Raw genomic sequence first — 17,756 nt, forward strand, 5'->3', positions numbered from 1 at the left:
GAACCACCAGCCATCTGATTTACAACAGCTTCTTATAATTCTGCTTGTCAGTGAAGCATCCGAAGGTGCAGTCTTCTAGAATAAATGGGTATTACTAGCAATTCCATGTCACCACAATGATCAAATAGCTCCGACTTTGCCATGAAGAATGCCATGCAGTTTTATTCCGTGTAAGTTATGACACAACACTTTGCTACATAGTCCCAGCTGACACCTGTGATAGCACTAAGTCATTCACACAGCTACAAGTCCATTATAAAGACTGAACTCTGCTGTGCAAGCTCACACAGGCAAGTGGGTTTTAGGCCCTGTTCATTATTGATGAACAGGGCATGTTTTCACCTCTCGACTGAGCATTCACACAACAGAAACAGAAATAGCACTTAGTGGCCTGAGACATTCAGCCTTTTACGGAGAAAAAGAGAGATCATGTGTTCAGAGGTGGGAAGAAACAGTCGTAATTCCATTTACTCACTCACTCACACTTCACTTCACATTTCCATTATTGTAGGTTTGATGTGTTAAAGCTTTAAGTTCTGTTTACGTACTCTTCCTTCATATTGTTGTTAGAAAATTCATCTATTTTTAACCTACATTAAATTAAGCAGCTCTTTGGAGTGAAACTAGAGAACCTCTTTTGGTTTCCTAAAGAACTTTTCAGTGGAAGGTAAAGAACTTTCACATAATCACAGAAACTATCCCAGGTGTTCCATCTCATCCACAAACGTGCAAATATGTTTCATTCCAAATGAACACTTGTTTAATCAGATGGTCTCAGTCTTCAAACGTTTGATCTAATTTGCTGGAATGAAATCCTGCAGCCCCTGGACCTTTGTGGGACATCCCTGAATTTCACCATTTAAAAACACACCCACTATCTTACTTTAACTCAGCCTTAGTCATTATCTCACAGATATAAGTCAATTTGATTTCATAAGAAGTATTTTACTTCAGTGTGGGTTTACCATACATCTCCGCGTGTAATGCAACCATTGTGACACATTTCTGATCCAGATGATACATCTCCATAGACTTTTCCTTCATGACCTGGATTCCCAAGGTCTTGATTAACTGCTTATACTCTGAGGATCACTGGGAGGTTCAAGCTTCTGTCTCTTTATACTATAAATATATCAGTGGTTTCTCACAAACATAATGTCTACATAAAATCAAATGTTAACAACTGGCAGCTCGTTCGGTCCGGGTCCGTGTGCCTATCCCATTCCATTCTTCATTCATCATTATCTGTAACCCTTATCTAGTTCAGGGTCACGGTGGGTCCAGAGCCTACCTGGAAACATTGGGCGCAAGGCAGGAATACACCCTGGAGGGGGCGCCAGTCCTTCACTGGGTAACACATACACACTCACACCTACGGACACTTTTATTTTTGTTTTTAAGTCGCCAATCCACCTACCAACGTGTGTTTTTGGACTGTGGGAGGAAACCGGAGCACCCGGAGGAAACCCACACAGACACGGGGAGAACACACCAACTCCATTCCCATACCCATTCCATTCTGAACAATATAATTATCATTGATTTAAGGAAAACAATCCATTTTCAACACCATAATGAAACTAAATACAACAAAATACAAAAAATGCATATAAACAAATATAAGTTTTTCATTTCTACTTGTGGCCAGTTATGGGTTGGGCTGCAGATTCTAGTCAGAACCAGAAGTTTTTAATGCTAATAGCACCATACACTTGAAACAGAGAAACTTTTTCTGCTCGTAGACTTCATGATTTAATTAGAAATATGGTCAAGGACAGGGCAGCATATGCTAAGGTTTCTATGCACACTGAGAATATGGGTGTCCAGAGCGGGTGTTCTAAGGTTAATATCAGTAAGAGAAACCACAGCAGAACAGTGTTGTTTATGTGACACGTAGCTATCTGTTATCTTCCTGATAGGAATTTAAAAAAAAATTGTATATTGAACTAAAATAAAAAATATATTAGATTCCAATATTACGTATATTTGTGTTTTGATGAGTTGGAATAAAAGAAAGGGAAAAAAAAAACAATAAAATATACAGTCTCTTGTACTGATGATAACATACAAAATGCAAATGGAAAACAAATTAACAAAAGGTACATGGACCTGGTTCACAGGTTCTCCATAATACTGTATCTGAACGTCCCACTACTAAACATGCATTATTGTGATTATTTAAGTACTGTTTATGTATTTTGGAAAGTTATGGAAATTCCTGCAGTGTATTTTAGCACTGATTTATACTACACGTCAGATCAGGTTTATTCACACTTTTTCAGAACAAACACACACATGGTTAGCAAAAACCAAAAGAGATACTGCATATAGACCACTGCATGTAGCTATTTATAGATCTTATTATTGTAAACACAGTGTTTGGTGGCACATTAAGGTCTACTACTGGCTCCTACAAGAGCAGTGATGGCTTTAATGAGCAGAAACATGATGAGCAGCATGAAGATAATATTTAACAATTGGGAGAAGGTCCTTTTCCCACTAGGCTGAGAAACGCTCTACACAATCGCACATACATCTCCTGCGACAGGGGAGAAAGATGAATTTTCATGAGTGGAATGTAGTTTTGGCGGGTCATGACAGGATGAGTTATGATTGGTGTTGTGCGATTCAGTCCTGGCCCCTGGTGGTCACACTGCACTCAGTTAGCAGACTGGACAGCCACTGTGGACAGCATCATCTATTGTCTTCGACAGGCTGCAGAGGAACATAGGCTTTTACCAGTGCCTCTCCCCACACACACACACAATCACAGGCAGACATCTTAATTACCATCCAGACAGGACAAGTCATTCATGTGCCAAATGAAAGAGCCTGTGCAAGGATGTGTTTACAGATAAAGAAAAAGTGCATAACGAATGCCCACACAGCCATAAAGAAGCAAATAAAAAGCATTTTCCAAGCAACACATTGCATAAACACAACACTCATTGCACACAGAGGCACATAAAAACCCTTCACATGTTAAAAGCCATTCCCAGACTTGTCTTGTCACAGCAGGAGGGAAAAGAAGCACACAACATCCAGGGTATTGGAGGTTAATGAGAGTCGGCTTGGTATATAAAACCAGTGAGGCCGTCATTTCCCCATCCCCTTTCCTCTTCTCCACCTGATCCCCCCCCACCCCCACACTATCACACAGACCCAAATGAGAGTGTCACCCCCATTCTCCCCTTTCATCACCTGCCTTCACCAACATTATTTCTCCTTTTCTACTTTCTCCAGGTATTTCTGTGACTGGGGGAGAGGGGGGGTGTACCAGTGCATGATCTGCATATTAACAACATGCTACTGACTTACAGATCTATTATTTAAAACAGTTAAATTTTTCAGCGAATAAAACTCTCTCTGTATTTTCACAGTGCATGTGACAAAGACACTGATAGTATACCTTGTTAGCTCCTGGATGTAATGAGTATAAATAGTCTGGCTGGGAGGACTTTGTTTGATGAGCAAAACGGGCAATGAACAAAGGTCTTTTAACAATCTAAACTTTGAATGAGCAATTCATTCATTCATTGTCTGTAAGCGCTTGCCCATGGAGGGGGTGCCAGTCCTTCACAGGGTGACACACACTCACTCACATGCTTGCACCTATGGACACTTTTGAGTCGCCAATCCACCTACCAATGTGTGTTTTTGGACCGTGGGAGGAAACCGGAGCACCCGGAGGAAACCCACGCGGACACAGGGAGAACACACCAACTCGTCACAGACAGTCACCTGGAGCGGGACTCGAACCCACATCCTCCAGGACCCTGTAGCTGTGTGACTGCAACACTATCTGCTGCGCCACCGTGCCGCCCTGAATGAGCAATTATGAATTATGAATGGTAATCCATTGTCTCAATAAAACATATATCAGTTATTTACACCCATAGAATGTAACACCTACTTGTTTAGATTTGACCCATTTAATGTGAACTTTAGGAGATCTAAAACACTCTTTCCCTACACTTGCTTTGCTAAAAAAAGCAGCTCTGAGTCTTATAAAGCAATGTGATGTATATAAAAAAAAACATCTGGGTAATACATTACTTTAATTCTGCTACATAACAGAGACATACACCAATGAACCAAAACTGCTCACAGATGAGAGAAATGCTGAGTAACTTGTAATGATAATGTCAAATGTCAACGTCAAGAACAAGACCTGGGATGTGTCACACAGAGCAAACAGCTGGGAGATCCAGGAGGAATGGGGTCTCACAGCACTTGTAGCACATATAAGCACATGACATGAGCTGTCATGAAAATTACTGTCAATAAAACAGTTACATTACTAAACAAAATCTGCTATGACAACTCAAAACTGTAGATGATATCTGGTTACCATTCCACTATATACAACCTCTCCACATTGTTCAGATATCGTTAAATCCCCCTCTTTAACTCACTTTATTTTGTGATTGTTATACTCTTTTGTACTGAACTTTGAGGAATGCCTCACTGAAAGAGCCAACCATGGCTATTAGCCTCCTGGCAGAAAATGCCAGGGCACAGCTTGATTGAAGGTCAACAACGCTGTATTCCTTGAGTTTCACTATGTTTATAGATAACTAAGTGGTTTTGGCCCATGCCATTTTATATTTGTACACAAACAAAGCCATGGGTCACTACTAAACACTGGTAAAACAGGTGTGTGTGAAATTGGAAAAAGGTCAATTATTATTAACAGACTCTGGTTACAGTAATTTCTGGGTGTATCAGTAAAAACCAAGGCTTTTTTAAAAAAATAATTATTCTATTTCACTGAAAGCTTAGGTTTCTCACAGTCAAATCAAACTGTGGAATTTTTTTTTTCATATCCTATTTTGTCACCATCTGAAAGGGCACTGTGTACCAGGGAAAAGGCAAGGACAAAAATAAATATAAAGTTCCAAGGACACATTTTAAAACACTGTGCACTGAATGTGTTTTTATTGCAATAAATTGACAGACTAGCAAAGTGCCTTTTCATGATAGCGATTGCTACAGTTCAAATAAAAAAAAGATATTTTATTTAACAAAAAAAGAAAAAAGAAAATTACAACAAAACACAGAAAAGCATTTAAAAAAGCTATGACCTTTTTTTATTTTCAGTGCACTATTTCTGTAATTGAAAAAAAGAACAAAAAAATAAATAAAATAAAAAAACAAAGAAATAAAAAAAAAACCATAAAAACACATCACTTTGGAAAAAAAGCATCACTGGCTGAACTGAACACACATCACCACAATGTAATTTTTATTTAAATTCCACAGCTAATCTGGAATCAGTACACAGCCATGACATGCAGCCCTCAGAACACATCTACAACACTGCAAGGATGTTATGGACAGCTGAGTATGCTGAACTACAAAAACACTAGAGTTTAGAGTAATTCTGTACAGCTCTAACAGCGGCAGCACTGCGCCATCACACAGCGCTGCCACACCCTCCATCTCAGCAGCCCCAGAAACACACACACCTGCCACGGGATACCAGCATACCGAAAAAAAGGGGGATAAATGTTGCCTGCGGCAAAGTGTAACTGTCACTTTGTTGTTCTTGTGTAAAGGTATAGACAAGAGTCTCATATATAGCCAACAAGGCGTAGGGACAGTCAAAAAACAGACTCCTCCATTCACAGGATCATTATTTTATACAACTTTAAGGGGAAAAGAACATATTTAACTGAGTAAGTAATTGTAGTGCACAACTAGCTTTCAAATTTTAGAATTGTAATGTGTGTTATTAATTTCATTATAAATTGAGAGTTTTGTCACGTGTGTAAATATTTTGGCTATTTCATAGCCATTTTCAGTCTGTATAGTTTCAATAAGACACAATAAAACACTGTCCTGCAAATCAGGGGGAAACTTTAACCTGAAAATACACTGAAGCAAATCTAAACTCCAACATAATTCAAATTTATAAAGCCTGTCCCAACAGTTGCTAAGTAATACCGTACATATTGTGTAAAATTCACAGAGCAGACATCACTTACTTTCCAGTCAAAGGGCAATTAAATATATAAAAACACATTAATACATTAAAAGAAAATACATTTATTAGCTTTTTCAGAACCCATGTGTTCAGTTTTTTTCCCCACAGTGGAAGGACAAACAGATTTTGTTTTTCTCTTGACTCTTGACATGAAAGCTTTTGCTCCTCTGAATGAGCCTGTTTTGGTGGAGCTGCATTTTTCCTAATAATTTAAATGATGATTATTATTTTGGTCTATGGTTTCCATGTAGTGTTCCACACCAGTGTTTAATGACAGTTTACAAATTAAATAAATTAAGGGTGGGGTCTGTCATATTCAGGAAAAATAAAATAAACAAAGAAGTAAAATGAGCAGATGCTATGGCCAGGTTTCTTGTGGGGTATAACTGAGGAGAAATATGGACTCTGATAGAAATATGGAGCCGTAGAGGTCTTGAGAACTGAATGTTTAAACAACCCACAACATGCAGGAGATGGAGAGGGTGGCAGCGGCCTGACGTGATGTCACACAACACAACGCTCAATAGTTCAAAACATCAAAATGCCTCTTCCATCATGCACTATACAGTTTGACACGATTTAGAAGAGAAATAGAGAGAGCTGACAGCTCTGTGCGGATGACTGTTCGAATCCTCTACATAGTCTGCATCACTCACCAACCACCCCCATAAGACCCCTGTCAGCACATGTACAGAGGAGAAACAGTGGCTTTGTTTTTCAAGGTCCGCGCAAGTCTGTCTGTTTATGCAAATTAATGAAGTTCACACAATCTAACTAAATGTTACATTTCAATAAATAAACAAGACAACCACGTATTTCAGGTGGACCGAATATTGGGAATCTGCTGTTTTTGTGTGCATTTACAGTGAGGGCGTGACATTTCCTGTAGCAGGCAGAGATGACTGAGGCAATGACCTGCGAATGCTTGACAGCAGGCCAAACTCAGAAAAGATCAAACATAGCACTTCATTTCTAGAGAACAAGGTCCTTCTGTCTGTCTGTATGGGGATTATAATCAACCATGTTGCTCGTATAAAGTAACACATGCAACTGAAAAAATGATCTAACTCAGTACAGTCCGATATAGGCCATTATAAACTTTTCACATCACAGTTCAAAACAGTTGCAAAGCTGTAAGTTTCAAACATGAATACTGAATTGAACGATTGTATCTTAGGTCAAGGAATCCAGTTTTGAGCTGCTTTAATAGCTCCTGACAAAACAGCAGCTTACTTGCTTCATTATCAACATCATCTGGCAGTGAAGTAACAAATATCATGTCAGGTTGGTTTGGCTACACGCTTCCACACATTCATGGATATAGTTGGCGTGCCTGAAAAGGTTATTGTACACTTTTTGAACTAAAACGTTTGGATCTCGTTGTTGCACTTAGAAACATATTTAACGGGTTTTACATGAGCTCTAAGGAAGTACGGAACTACACCTCCCACAGGCTTTCAGCATTACATTATTGCCACTTTGCCTCTAAAATGGATTTAGACAAAATCCAACTTAATGACAGATCAACATGTTCATATCTGTGAATGATTGTATGATTAATTCAATTACTTCAGCGAGCTAAAGTAAAAAATTCAGTGTACTCTTACAAGAGCTAACAAGCTAAGCAGCCAGCTTGAGGGAGATGCATTTACTCTCCTGTGTAATTATGCACCACACTTAAAGTATCAAAATCCCAAACAGAAGTGTGTGTGTTTGTGATGGAATTCCCCGCTGGTGAAATAAATATGGGAGCTTTTAAAGAAGTGGTTTATCCTTAAAAAATAATAACAGTAATGGGCACCACATAAAAAAAAAAAAAATAAAAGTCCACTCAAGATTACAGGGATGATGTCTGCCATATCTGAGCGTTAATGTAGATCTGGTAAAGAGTTCAAAAGTCAGCATTAAGAACAGAATTTTATGAAACTACATATCCCACAAGCGCCATAGAAGGAGCCAGGCACCAGGCAGTCTTATTTACACAGTATCCCTAAGCCAACTGGCTTTTCTTTCCTATTGGTCCTCTTTTGCAGAGCACAGATAACAATAAAAAGGTCTTGGCACTAGGATTGTCCCATGTATCAGAAGTGTCTTTTCAGCAGGCATTGGGAACTGTCTTGAATCTTCTCTGGCTTACTAATAATGGGCAGGTTAAAAATAGCTAAGAGTTGAGGGGAATGTTGCCATTGTGTTAAAGCCCCATGCTTAGCCCTGACTCAGAAAAGCCCTCTTAATCATGTCTCAGTCTCCCAAGAGCCTAGCACTACAAAGTTGGGGTGATATGGGTGAAATATTCACAGTAGGAGGCAAGGCATTGCGACAGTGCTTGCTGTACTTGCACATCGCTGGAGTTAGGTGTTTTGAGGAGTAATCCGAAAATTCTCCCCCTCTATTCTAGTTCCAGGGAAGCTAAATTGGAAAAACAATGATTATAATATAAAACAGCACAATAATAAACAAAGCAAAAACACATCTGCTAGCAGGAGCACCTGAACACTACTGATGAAACTGCAGTTCAGAGCTTGTTTCCATTGTCTTGTTGTGTAATGTCCAACTTCCTGATGTCAGAAGGCTCATATTGAGAAATTTAATGGACCCTACTCAAGTCACTAGTTTCCGCACATGGTCAAGCTCATTAGTCCCCAATGGCTGAGAATCAGCATGAGAGTTTGGCCAAGTGTTACTGGGTCTTTGGCAGTGAAGATGAGTCTCATACAGTGTTCTTAGACTCAGTGAGAGGCTGGGGCTCTCCCTTGTCTCCATTTAATAAGTCTGTGAGGACACAGGTCTGAGATCAGGTCTGTGGTACACGCCTAGTCAAGAATGTATAACCACTGCCTTCTTTCCACGAATTCATTTGAAGGGTTGTGCATTATTCCCTTATGAGACTTTCAGTGGCCAGTGGGTTAACCAGCCAGTCTTCTGAAACATAGAACCACTGGGGCAAAAAAATTAAAATAAAGAGAGAAATAACAAATAATACTAATTACATGGTGTACACCATACTTCATAAATTGGAGAAAAAATGGATCTTCATACCACATATTCAAAAAAAGAGAACAAAAATAATGAACAGAATATTTTCTTCATCCGGGATTTTAAGCCATAAGTGCGGCTATGGGGGGCATATGCCATGTGTCAAAGAAACAAATGTTTCTTTGAAGACCCACAGGCACTTTAGCTCAGGAGAGTAAAATGTTAGATTATGAACACAGTCCAGATACTGATGTGAAAACTGTAGAAAGAGAAAATCCTCTAAATACACAACCAAAACCAAATGTCTGGGCTTTTCCTCTGGCAGTCGCTGTAGCCATGGCAACACCGAACTGAGGCGGGGCTAAGTCAGCCATATGTATGAATTGACTGGGCCAAATCAGGATCCCAGAATGCTTCCTGGTGGCTTTGTCATGGACAAGGAACAGGAGAGAGAGAGAGTGAGAGAGAGAGCAAGAAAAAGAGCAAGAGAGAGAGAGAAAGTGAGAGAGAGAGAGTGAGAGAGAGAGAGAGAGAGAGAGAGAGGGAGAGAGAGGATGAGTGAGAAAGTGGCTGCTGTTCAGCTGCTCTTATTCCACAGAGCCGGGGTGGAGGCTGAGAGCAGGGGGGTCTAGGCAAGTGGGAGAGTAACTCAGGTGGGGCTCTTTGATCCAGAGCAAGGGGGCACCATTCTTGCCCTCCTGGTTCTTGTTGGAGCTACGGCTCTTGTAGCGCACCAGCAGCACGGCAATGAGTAGAATGCCAAAGATGGGGAAAGGGTAGAAGAAGACAAAATAGAAGAGCGAGTTGTTGGAGCAGACCACTGACTGCAGGGTAGAGACTGTGGAGAGAATAAAGAAAAGGTTTACAGATCAATCAGTAATGTTTAAGTATAGAGAAAATCATGAATGGAGAAAGAGGACAAATTTGTGATCAAATGTTTTTGGATCACTTAAATTAATGCTTCCTAAAATACCTTCTTTTATGCTATATCGGTATATATCTTATTAAAAAACAATGCATGCGACATTCTGTAAATGTATATATTTGGTGAAAAAAATGATTTCAACAACCCAGCTTCTCGAAGGAAAAAAGTATTCGAGACTGTAAAATAATTATCTCTTGAAAAGAAATTGAACACCTCCTATACTAAGGATGATTATTCCAATAAAGCCAGGCATAGGTTTGACCTGTCCTGCACAGTTTTGTTTACATGCCTCTCACAACACATTTGTTGAGGTGAACTATGCCCAGGTCGATGTAATTACAGAGGACCTTGAAATAAATCTCCTTCTACCAGTCTATAATATAAAATTAGTACAGTTCTACTCTTCCTAGCAGTTGACCTCCAACAATAAGATGTTGTTTGAGACCCTGGATTTTGCAGTGAAATTTGAACATTGAAAAAGGAATAGTTAAAGTTGAAGCCAAGAAAACATTCCCTCTCACGCGCATAAGCACTTACACCTACCTTGTTCCAGTATATTAACTATGGTGACTCCAGAGTTGTTGGTGGCCAGGCGGTACCAGGAGTTGCGTGGGTTAAGCAGCCACTCCTCGACATGGCAGGAGTACCTCCCTGCATCTCCTGGACCTGCTCTCTGGATGGTCAGGCTGTACGTGTCCGATGTGGTGCGCTCGAACTGCAGACGAGAGTTTGGACCCGGTTCCTCTGTAGGACTGCAATTACCATTACCGAACACAGCATCGTGGCCAATGGAGAACACACATTCCAGGTCCTCATCATCTTCATTCTCGGAGTGGGACACGTACCATGACACAGAGAAGCGAGAGTCTTTAGAGGACTGGGAGGGTATAATGCAGCCCAATCGGATTGATCCAGTTTCGGGTACGGTGATGTTGGACTCTAACTCCTCCACCTGCAATTTGACCGCTACCACAAAAAGACAGGAGAGAAGGAGAACAACTTACAAAGCTGAAGAGTTCCCATTTAAAAGGAGTGAAAGACAGCACTCACAATTTCACAGGACAAGTTGTCTGACTTTGAAGCATGGAACATTTGATCTTTTCAGGAGATTCTCAGAAACTATGGGAGAGGCCATGCTCAGTGGTGGACTGATTTAAAAAAAGTGCTGCTGAATGAAGCATCGACATACTAAAGTTATGTATTTTGAAAAACATTACCTCATTTAAAATGGATAGGGGAGTTATTTTATTGAGAAGGAATGTCGAGTTAAAATAAACTGCAGAACTAGTCATTTCTGAGCAGTGCAGAAGTCCCAGATGAGCATATGGATTAACACACCTTGCATTAAAACTCACAGGTTTCTCTTACAGCATCTAAGCTGTGATCAGACTAAAAATAAGACAACCGTGTCTAAGTTCACAGGCCGCTTCATGTTTTCTCCTTGTGAAAAAGCAGAGAAATATCACTTTAAAGACAGTCGATAAGAGATGGTGAACTTTTTTTTTTTTTTTTTTTTATCTACATCTGTTTTTAAAGACATATTTCTGGATGCTTATCCCAGGATGCCATGCACCCATGCAGTTTAATGAGAACCTCCCCTCTATCCCAGGGGAAATTAGGTTAGAGATTTCAGCACATATTTAGATATAATATGAGGGAAATGTGAGTGCCGTGATGTGATGCTGGATAATAACTAAATTCCCCAGCGGGCAGAGGCGTCTCTGGTAGCAGCTGAAATGAGGGTTAGATAGTGCACGCTGCAGCGATCATCCTAAATGCCTTTTTTACTGAAGAATATCAAATGAAGGACTCAAAAGCATCGTGCTGATTTGGTGCTCCCAAACTAATCACCAATTACTTTAGTTAGTGAGCAGAAGCAGCAGTGGGTGGAAGCTGGTAGAATAGCTGTAGGAGAACCAAGTCTGGTTCATCAACACAAGCAGGAATGCAAATGGGACACGGTTTTACTACAGATTCCATTCATATTTAAAGGGGTGCTCCAGTCAAATTTAAATATTGCTACGTTTGTTAAATATATACTTGCTTGCATTCTGTGGAAATGTAACAGTAGTCTCTAGAGTGAGATTTTCCAGTTTAAAGACTGAGAAAACCATCTTGTAAATGGTGTATCTTGTATGTTGAAAGCTTTGCTTTGGATTTTTTAAAAGCTGGCTGTTTTTTCTCCTTCGTTGGTGAAAGTAGAAGAGACACATGCAAAATAAAAAACTTTTAATCTGGAACATATTTTTCATATTAATTGAAATTATAACATTTACAGGACTACATTCACATCATCTATAGGATTTCATTCACTGGTTCATTCACTGGCACAATGAAAAACTTGCAAATCCCTTCTGCGTCAACCATGTACTTCTGTGCTACGAGGGGTGTTTAACTGTTTATGGCAAGTTCTGTCATGAACTTTTACTTGACTTATGGGCAGTGGAGTGCTAAGTTCTACTAAACCTAACAGCATCCCTGAGAGCGTCCCCATTTCTACACTCATAAGTAAATACTACGCATATGTAAATATATCCAGCTATGACAGATAAACAAATAAAAAAATATTTAGGGGTCTGACCATGTTCTGAAAATGCCCTCTCTCTGCCCTTGTTTCAGTGCAGCAGATGCTAAGCGCTCTATGCTTTGCATGCTAAATGACCTTAGGGACAAGCTGTCCAACAAGCCATGGCTCCTGAACAGCAGAGAGGTGGCCACCTTTTTGTAGTAATATGGAGGAGTGGTGGGGGGACTGGGGCAGCAGGTGAAGTGGGGAGAATGTTTTGGATAAGGCAGGTGTCGCTGAGCCTCAGGGTCATGACATAATGGATCCATGTGGTCCATCTGGCAAAGAGGCAGTGCAAAGCAGGCCATTCAAACCATCACCTGAGCACAGCACTTGCACATGCCCTGGTAAAAGTAGGTCTGTAACAGTGGTGGTGGAAATGGGGAGGACTGAGGATAATGAAGACACATCTGAGGGTGTGTGTGTGTGTGATTTTGTCCCCAGTGTGTCTGTATAATACAGTAAACCATTTCTCACAATTAAAAAATTGAAGTGTTTTTAAAAACTGCTTTTTTTTCTGGGTAAAAAATATTATTCTTTTTTTTCTGAATACATCCTTTAAATCATGGGGTTGGGGTTGAGATAATATTATTTCCACTTGTGCGTTTTATGCAAGTCAACATGTATTTTGAGTGGCATGAACAACAAAATTACCAGCTTTTTAAGCATTGCACTTTATCATACCATTAGCTTTATGGTTTCCTCAAGCAACTGGTACAATGGCTACTGTAAGAATTTCAAGTAAATGCTTAGTTAGTCTGTATTTAGCATACATGTAGCAAAGTACTATGTTGATTAGATGGTGTCCTTAATTGTTCTTACTGTACATATTAACCATGTGGCTGTCGCAGCAGGTATCTGCAGGTTTGTTGAGGGTTTGTGCTAGAGAAGCAGTGGTACGCCACTCACTACCTGCCATTTGCTGCAGAATGGCTGTTCTGCATTGTCTTCCCCGTGGGCTGGATAAGAGCATAAGAGCATCCCTGGGGCATGGGTCTCTTATGAGGGGGGTTTCCTTGTGACAGCTGATGCATGTATGCCTTTGAGGAGTCTCTCTCTCTTTCTCTTTCCCTCTCTCTCTCGCACACACAAACACACAGAGATGAATGATTCAGCCAGAGCAGACAGACAGTGTGTGGCTGAGCTCCATGCCAGTCTCTGGGGATGGATGTTTTCAGGCCACTCGCTCTAATCTTCTCTGTGCCAGGGGAGGCAGATGGCCACATGAGCCCATGGGAATGGAACGAACACCTACTGATTGTGAATGACAAACACCTCCCTGAGCCTGCTTTAAGTGCTGAGCTAAGTGCTGGACAGATGCCAAGATGTTCAATCATTAGCTAGATAATATATGTAAAATATGCCTAATGCTATCCACACTGTAATATAATTTACTTCTATAAACAATGCGTTTTAGAGTGTATTACATTTTCTGTTACACTTTTTAATTTCAGTTTGAAGTTATGAACAAAGTTTCAGCTCCAGTAAATATAGTTTTCACAGAACAGTAACCCTGTCTCTAACACTCGTACCTGGTTGCTTTACCACTACATGTGTGAAGCCTGATGAGTCCCTGGCCAGGCGGTACCAGGCTCCGTCCGGGTCCATGAGCCACTCCTCCACCAGACAGTAGTAGGTTCCGGAGTCACTGGTCTCTGCACGGTGGAGGGTGAGGCCGTAAAGACGTGGAGAGAGGCGCTCTGACTGCACTCGACTGCGCAGACGCTCCTCCTCTGCATACGCTCCATACTCAAACGCTCCCGTCCTCTCAATCTTCAGCAGCAACTCGTCCGGCTCACCCGCCTCACCCTTCCGAGCGTACCACAGCACGGCATGCTGGGACTCAGCACTGGTTTGTGAAGCGATGGAGCAGTTCACCCTCACACGACTGTCCTCCAGGAACTGCAGACTCTGGTTAGACTTGTGCACTCGCAGCTTACTCACTGCAAAAAAAAGCAAACAAAAAGGGGGTGTATAGTTGTATACCAGGGGTGGAAACCTCTGACCTCAAACGTTTGAAGTAAATACAGTGCAACAGATTAGATTTGATTAGATATACAATTACACTGCATTACAAACACATGATACATGTGTATATTACATAACAGATAGGCAGTGTTCACTTAAGACAGCATGGGATGGACATTGTACACAGTTTACAGTTAAATTTAATTAAATATTACATTAATTTATAAAGAAATATTACATATTTCTTCCTTTGGAGTAAAGTAAGCAAATTGCCTGGTCAGGTCTAACACTGAATTAATATGTGGTTCCTTATCCCAAACATATCAGTCACAAATGTTACAGATGTCCTGTAATAAAATGACTCAAATGTAATACTTTTTTTTTTAATGGTTAGACCAGAGGAGCAAAATGTTGAGGAAAATTACATGATACATTTTTTACTTCTGGACACAAACTGAAAGCATGTTTCAGCTTGATCCAGATCCACACCACCTCTCTTTTATTCTGACCAACTTATGTTGATTTGGTCTGTGGTCCAGCGCAGATATCACTGAAAGTTTGGCCCAGATGTGGGCCACATCTGCTGTTCTTTTATGGTCCACATTTGGCCTTGAATGACGGTGTTGATGCAGGGTGAGCCTGGTTGCCTCAACCCTAATCTAATCTTGTGCAGGAAAGACTACACTGGCCAGAGCCGTAACTGGGCCATAAGTGCCAAAACTGACAGAGATTAGGCCCAAACATGTCTACTGTCAGGGGAGGCAACAATTATTATGGTTCAGAACAAATTGAAAATTCTGAAGGTCCAAAATTTAGCTGTGAAAGCACCAAGACAACCATGCAGTGAAATATTTCAGGTGTTATACTGTCCCATTCTTCCAGGATACAACTCTTAAGGTGTACAACAGTAGAGGGCCTTGGTTGTCATATTACAAAATGCACACATTTTCTACTGAGCACGGGTCAGGACTACAACAGGCCAGCACCCGCACCAACATCTTCCCCAGTAATGCTTTGTAATGCATGCAGAAAGTGCTTTTGCATTGTCTTGTTGAAATATGCATAGCTGTCCCTGGAAAATATGTCTTGTTGAAGGCAGTATTGTTGTTGCACATTTTAACATTAATGAGGCAGTCACAGAAGTCAAAATTATTTTTAACTCAATCCCACAGTAGGACAGGACCTGGCTTTTGAACTTGATTTTATTAACAGTCTGGATGTTCTCCTTTTTCGGATTGGAGCACATGGCATCCATTTCTTCCAGAAAAGTCTTCTTCCATTTCTTTCAGAAATATTGATTGGCCTGACCACAATACACTTTTCCACATGGCATGGTTCATCTCAGATGCCTGTCTGTGCCTCAGGATAAAGTTAACATAAGTCTTCCTTTTGACACAGTAAAGTTTAACTGGCATTTGCAGATGTAAGTTGTAATTCTGAGCCTGTGTGGTGATATGCACTACAAATTAATGAAGGTTCTTGATGCTGCTTTATCTGAACGATCAGAGATCACTGTTATTCAACGTTTCAACATTTGCCCTTTGTGTACTGAGATTCCTTCACAATTCATGAAAGATTTGATTACTGTATGCACTGCAGACACTGAAATATCCAAAAACCTATCTGTTTCTTTGAAGAGCATTGCTTTTAAACATTTCTATGTTTCAAAACGTTTACTTGCCAAGGCCTTTCCTGGACACAGTTTTTATATTAAAACATGATTGCAATCAGCTGCTGACATCACCTGTTTCCAATCAGATCATTATTTCATTATTTTACCTCCTTATTTGCCCTAAATGTCTCCACCCCAGCCTTTACTTTGGAATGTGTTGAAGGCCTGAGCATCAGGAATGAATATATACATCTACAACTGAAATAAAGCTGAATATTTACATTTTCCGTACTGTTCCAGCTGCTTCTTATTTGCTGTGGTACAAGCTGTTTGTGCATAACTGAACATTATTATCAGCACTGGATGTGTCAAGTTGTACTCAGTAATAGAAAGAGATTTTAAACACTTAACACTTCTAAAAAGTCTTACTGTAGGTTTAAACCACCTGTGAGGGGATGGGAATGGTTTTATGCAGGAAAGCTGACTTGGGATAGAGAAGCTGTGGTTGGATAGAGAATAAGATGTCTGTCGGACACTGTCGAGGAAAGCTGAGCTTCAGGCTCCCACAGTGCTTAGATTGGATTACGTACAGGTGCATCAGGTGTGACCGCAACAGCCACTGCCTGCCATTTCACACCATGAGAGGATTTAGAAAAGCCAGTATGAAGGAACACCCTCTAAAGCAAGCAAACACACACAGAGGCACAAGCAGCTAATATGCTCACATTCATTAAAAAAAGACACTAATCTAAAGTTATGAGAAAATGGAATGGATGTCCTGCAGTAGCATATCTGCTGTTCTGGCAGAGGCAGAGCAAACATTCCCATATACACATTAAGCACATGGTTCTGCACTACACACTTTCTTACACTCAGAGGCGCTCATGTGAACATGGGCATACATACACACAGACACACACCTCTTATCGAGCAAGTACCAAATTGGAGGGATTAGCTGTGAATGTGCAGACCCCCCACTATCCACTCCACCCCCCCCCCTCGTTCTTTAATACCTAAAAATTCATGAGCAGCTGCAAAACTTAACATTTTCTCTTTTTTTCATGCTTTAATGGCTCTTTGCTAAAAATCCAATTTTCCACTGACACTTTGTTGCCATAATCCCTGCAGCACATCTCTGGCTCTAGCTCGAGTGAGGGCCTGAGCGTCAGTCCAAAGCCTGGAACTCTTCCAGCAGCCCAGGAGCAATAGAACATACCCTCATACTCCTAACGCACAAGCCAAACTCTTCCTGTCCTCAACAATCCCACAGCCCTCATCACTATGCTACCCGTATACTAAATATCAACTGTATTTTAAGTGAAGTGTTATCTCACGCAAAGACTTACGTAAAGATCCTTGTCCAGAGAGCATGTTTCAACAGCTGTCGTTACATTTGATAAACTTGATTATACAGGTGCTGGTCATGAAATTAGAATATCATGAAAAGGTTTATTTATTTCAGTCATTCCATTCAAAAAGTGAAACTTCTATATTATACTCATTTATTACACACAGACTGATATATTTCAAGTGTTTATTTCTTTACTTTGATGATTATAACTGGCAACTAATGAAAACCCCAAAATCAGTATCTTAGAAAATTTGAAAATTGTGAAAACGTTCAATATTAAAGACACCTGTTGCCCCACACTAATCAGCTAATTAACTCAAAACACCTGCAAAGGCCTTTAAATGGTTCCTCAGTCTAGTTCTGTAGGTTACA

The 17,756-nt window shown here is 40.4% G+C and overlaps 1 protein-coding gene across 2 annotated transcripts in view; it reads right to left on the bottom strand.

The window, feature by feature from the left end:
- Positions 1–9,537: 9,537 nt before the first annotated feature.
- Positions 9,538–17,756, bottom strand: part of igsf3 (immunoglobulin superfamily, member 3) — a 145,629-nt gene continuing 137,410 nt past the window's right edge. For both annotated transcript variants that reach the window (XM_066686707.1, XM_066686709.1), the window contains exons 8-10: positions 13,986–14,396; positions 10,431–10,853; positions 9,538–9,800 (exon numbers count right to left, since the gene is read on the bottom strand). In XM_066686707.1, coding sequence (XP_066542804.1) covers positions 9,550–9,800; positions 10,431–10,853; positions 13,986–14,396 — 1,085 coding nt within the window. In that variant the 3' untranslated portion in view covers positions 9,538–9,549. The remainder of the gene's footprint in view (positions 9,801–10,430; positions 10,854–13,985; positions 14,397–17,756) is intronic.

The sequence above is a fragment of the Hoplias malabaricus genome, chromosome 12 (genome assembly GCF_029633855.1).
Source record: "Hoplias malabaricus isolate fHopMal1 chromosome 12, fHopMal1.hap1, whole genome shotgun sequence".
In the NCBI taxonomy this organism is placed as follows: Eukaryota; Metazoa; Chordata; class Actinopteri; order Characiformes; family Erythrinidae; genus Hoplias; species Hoplias malabaricus.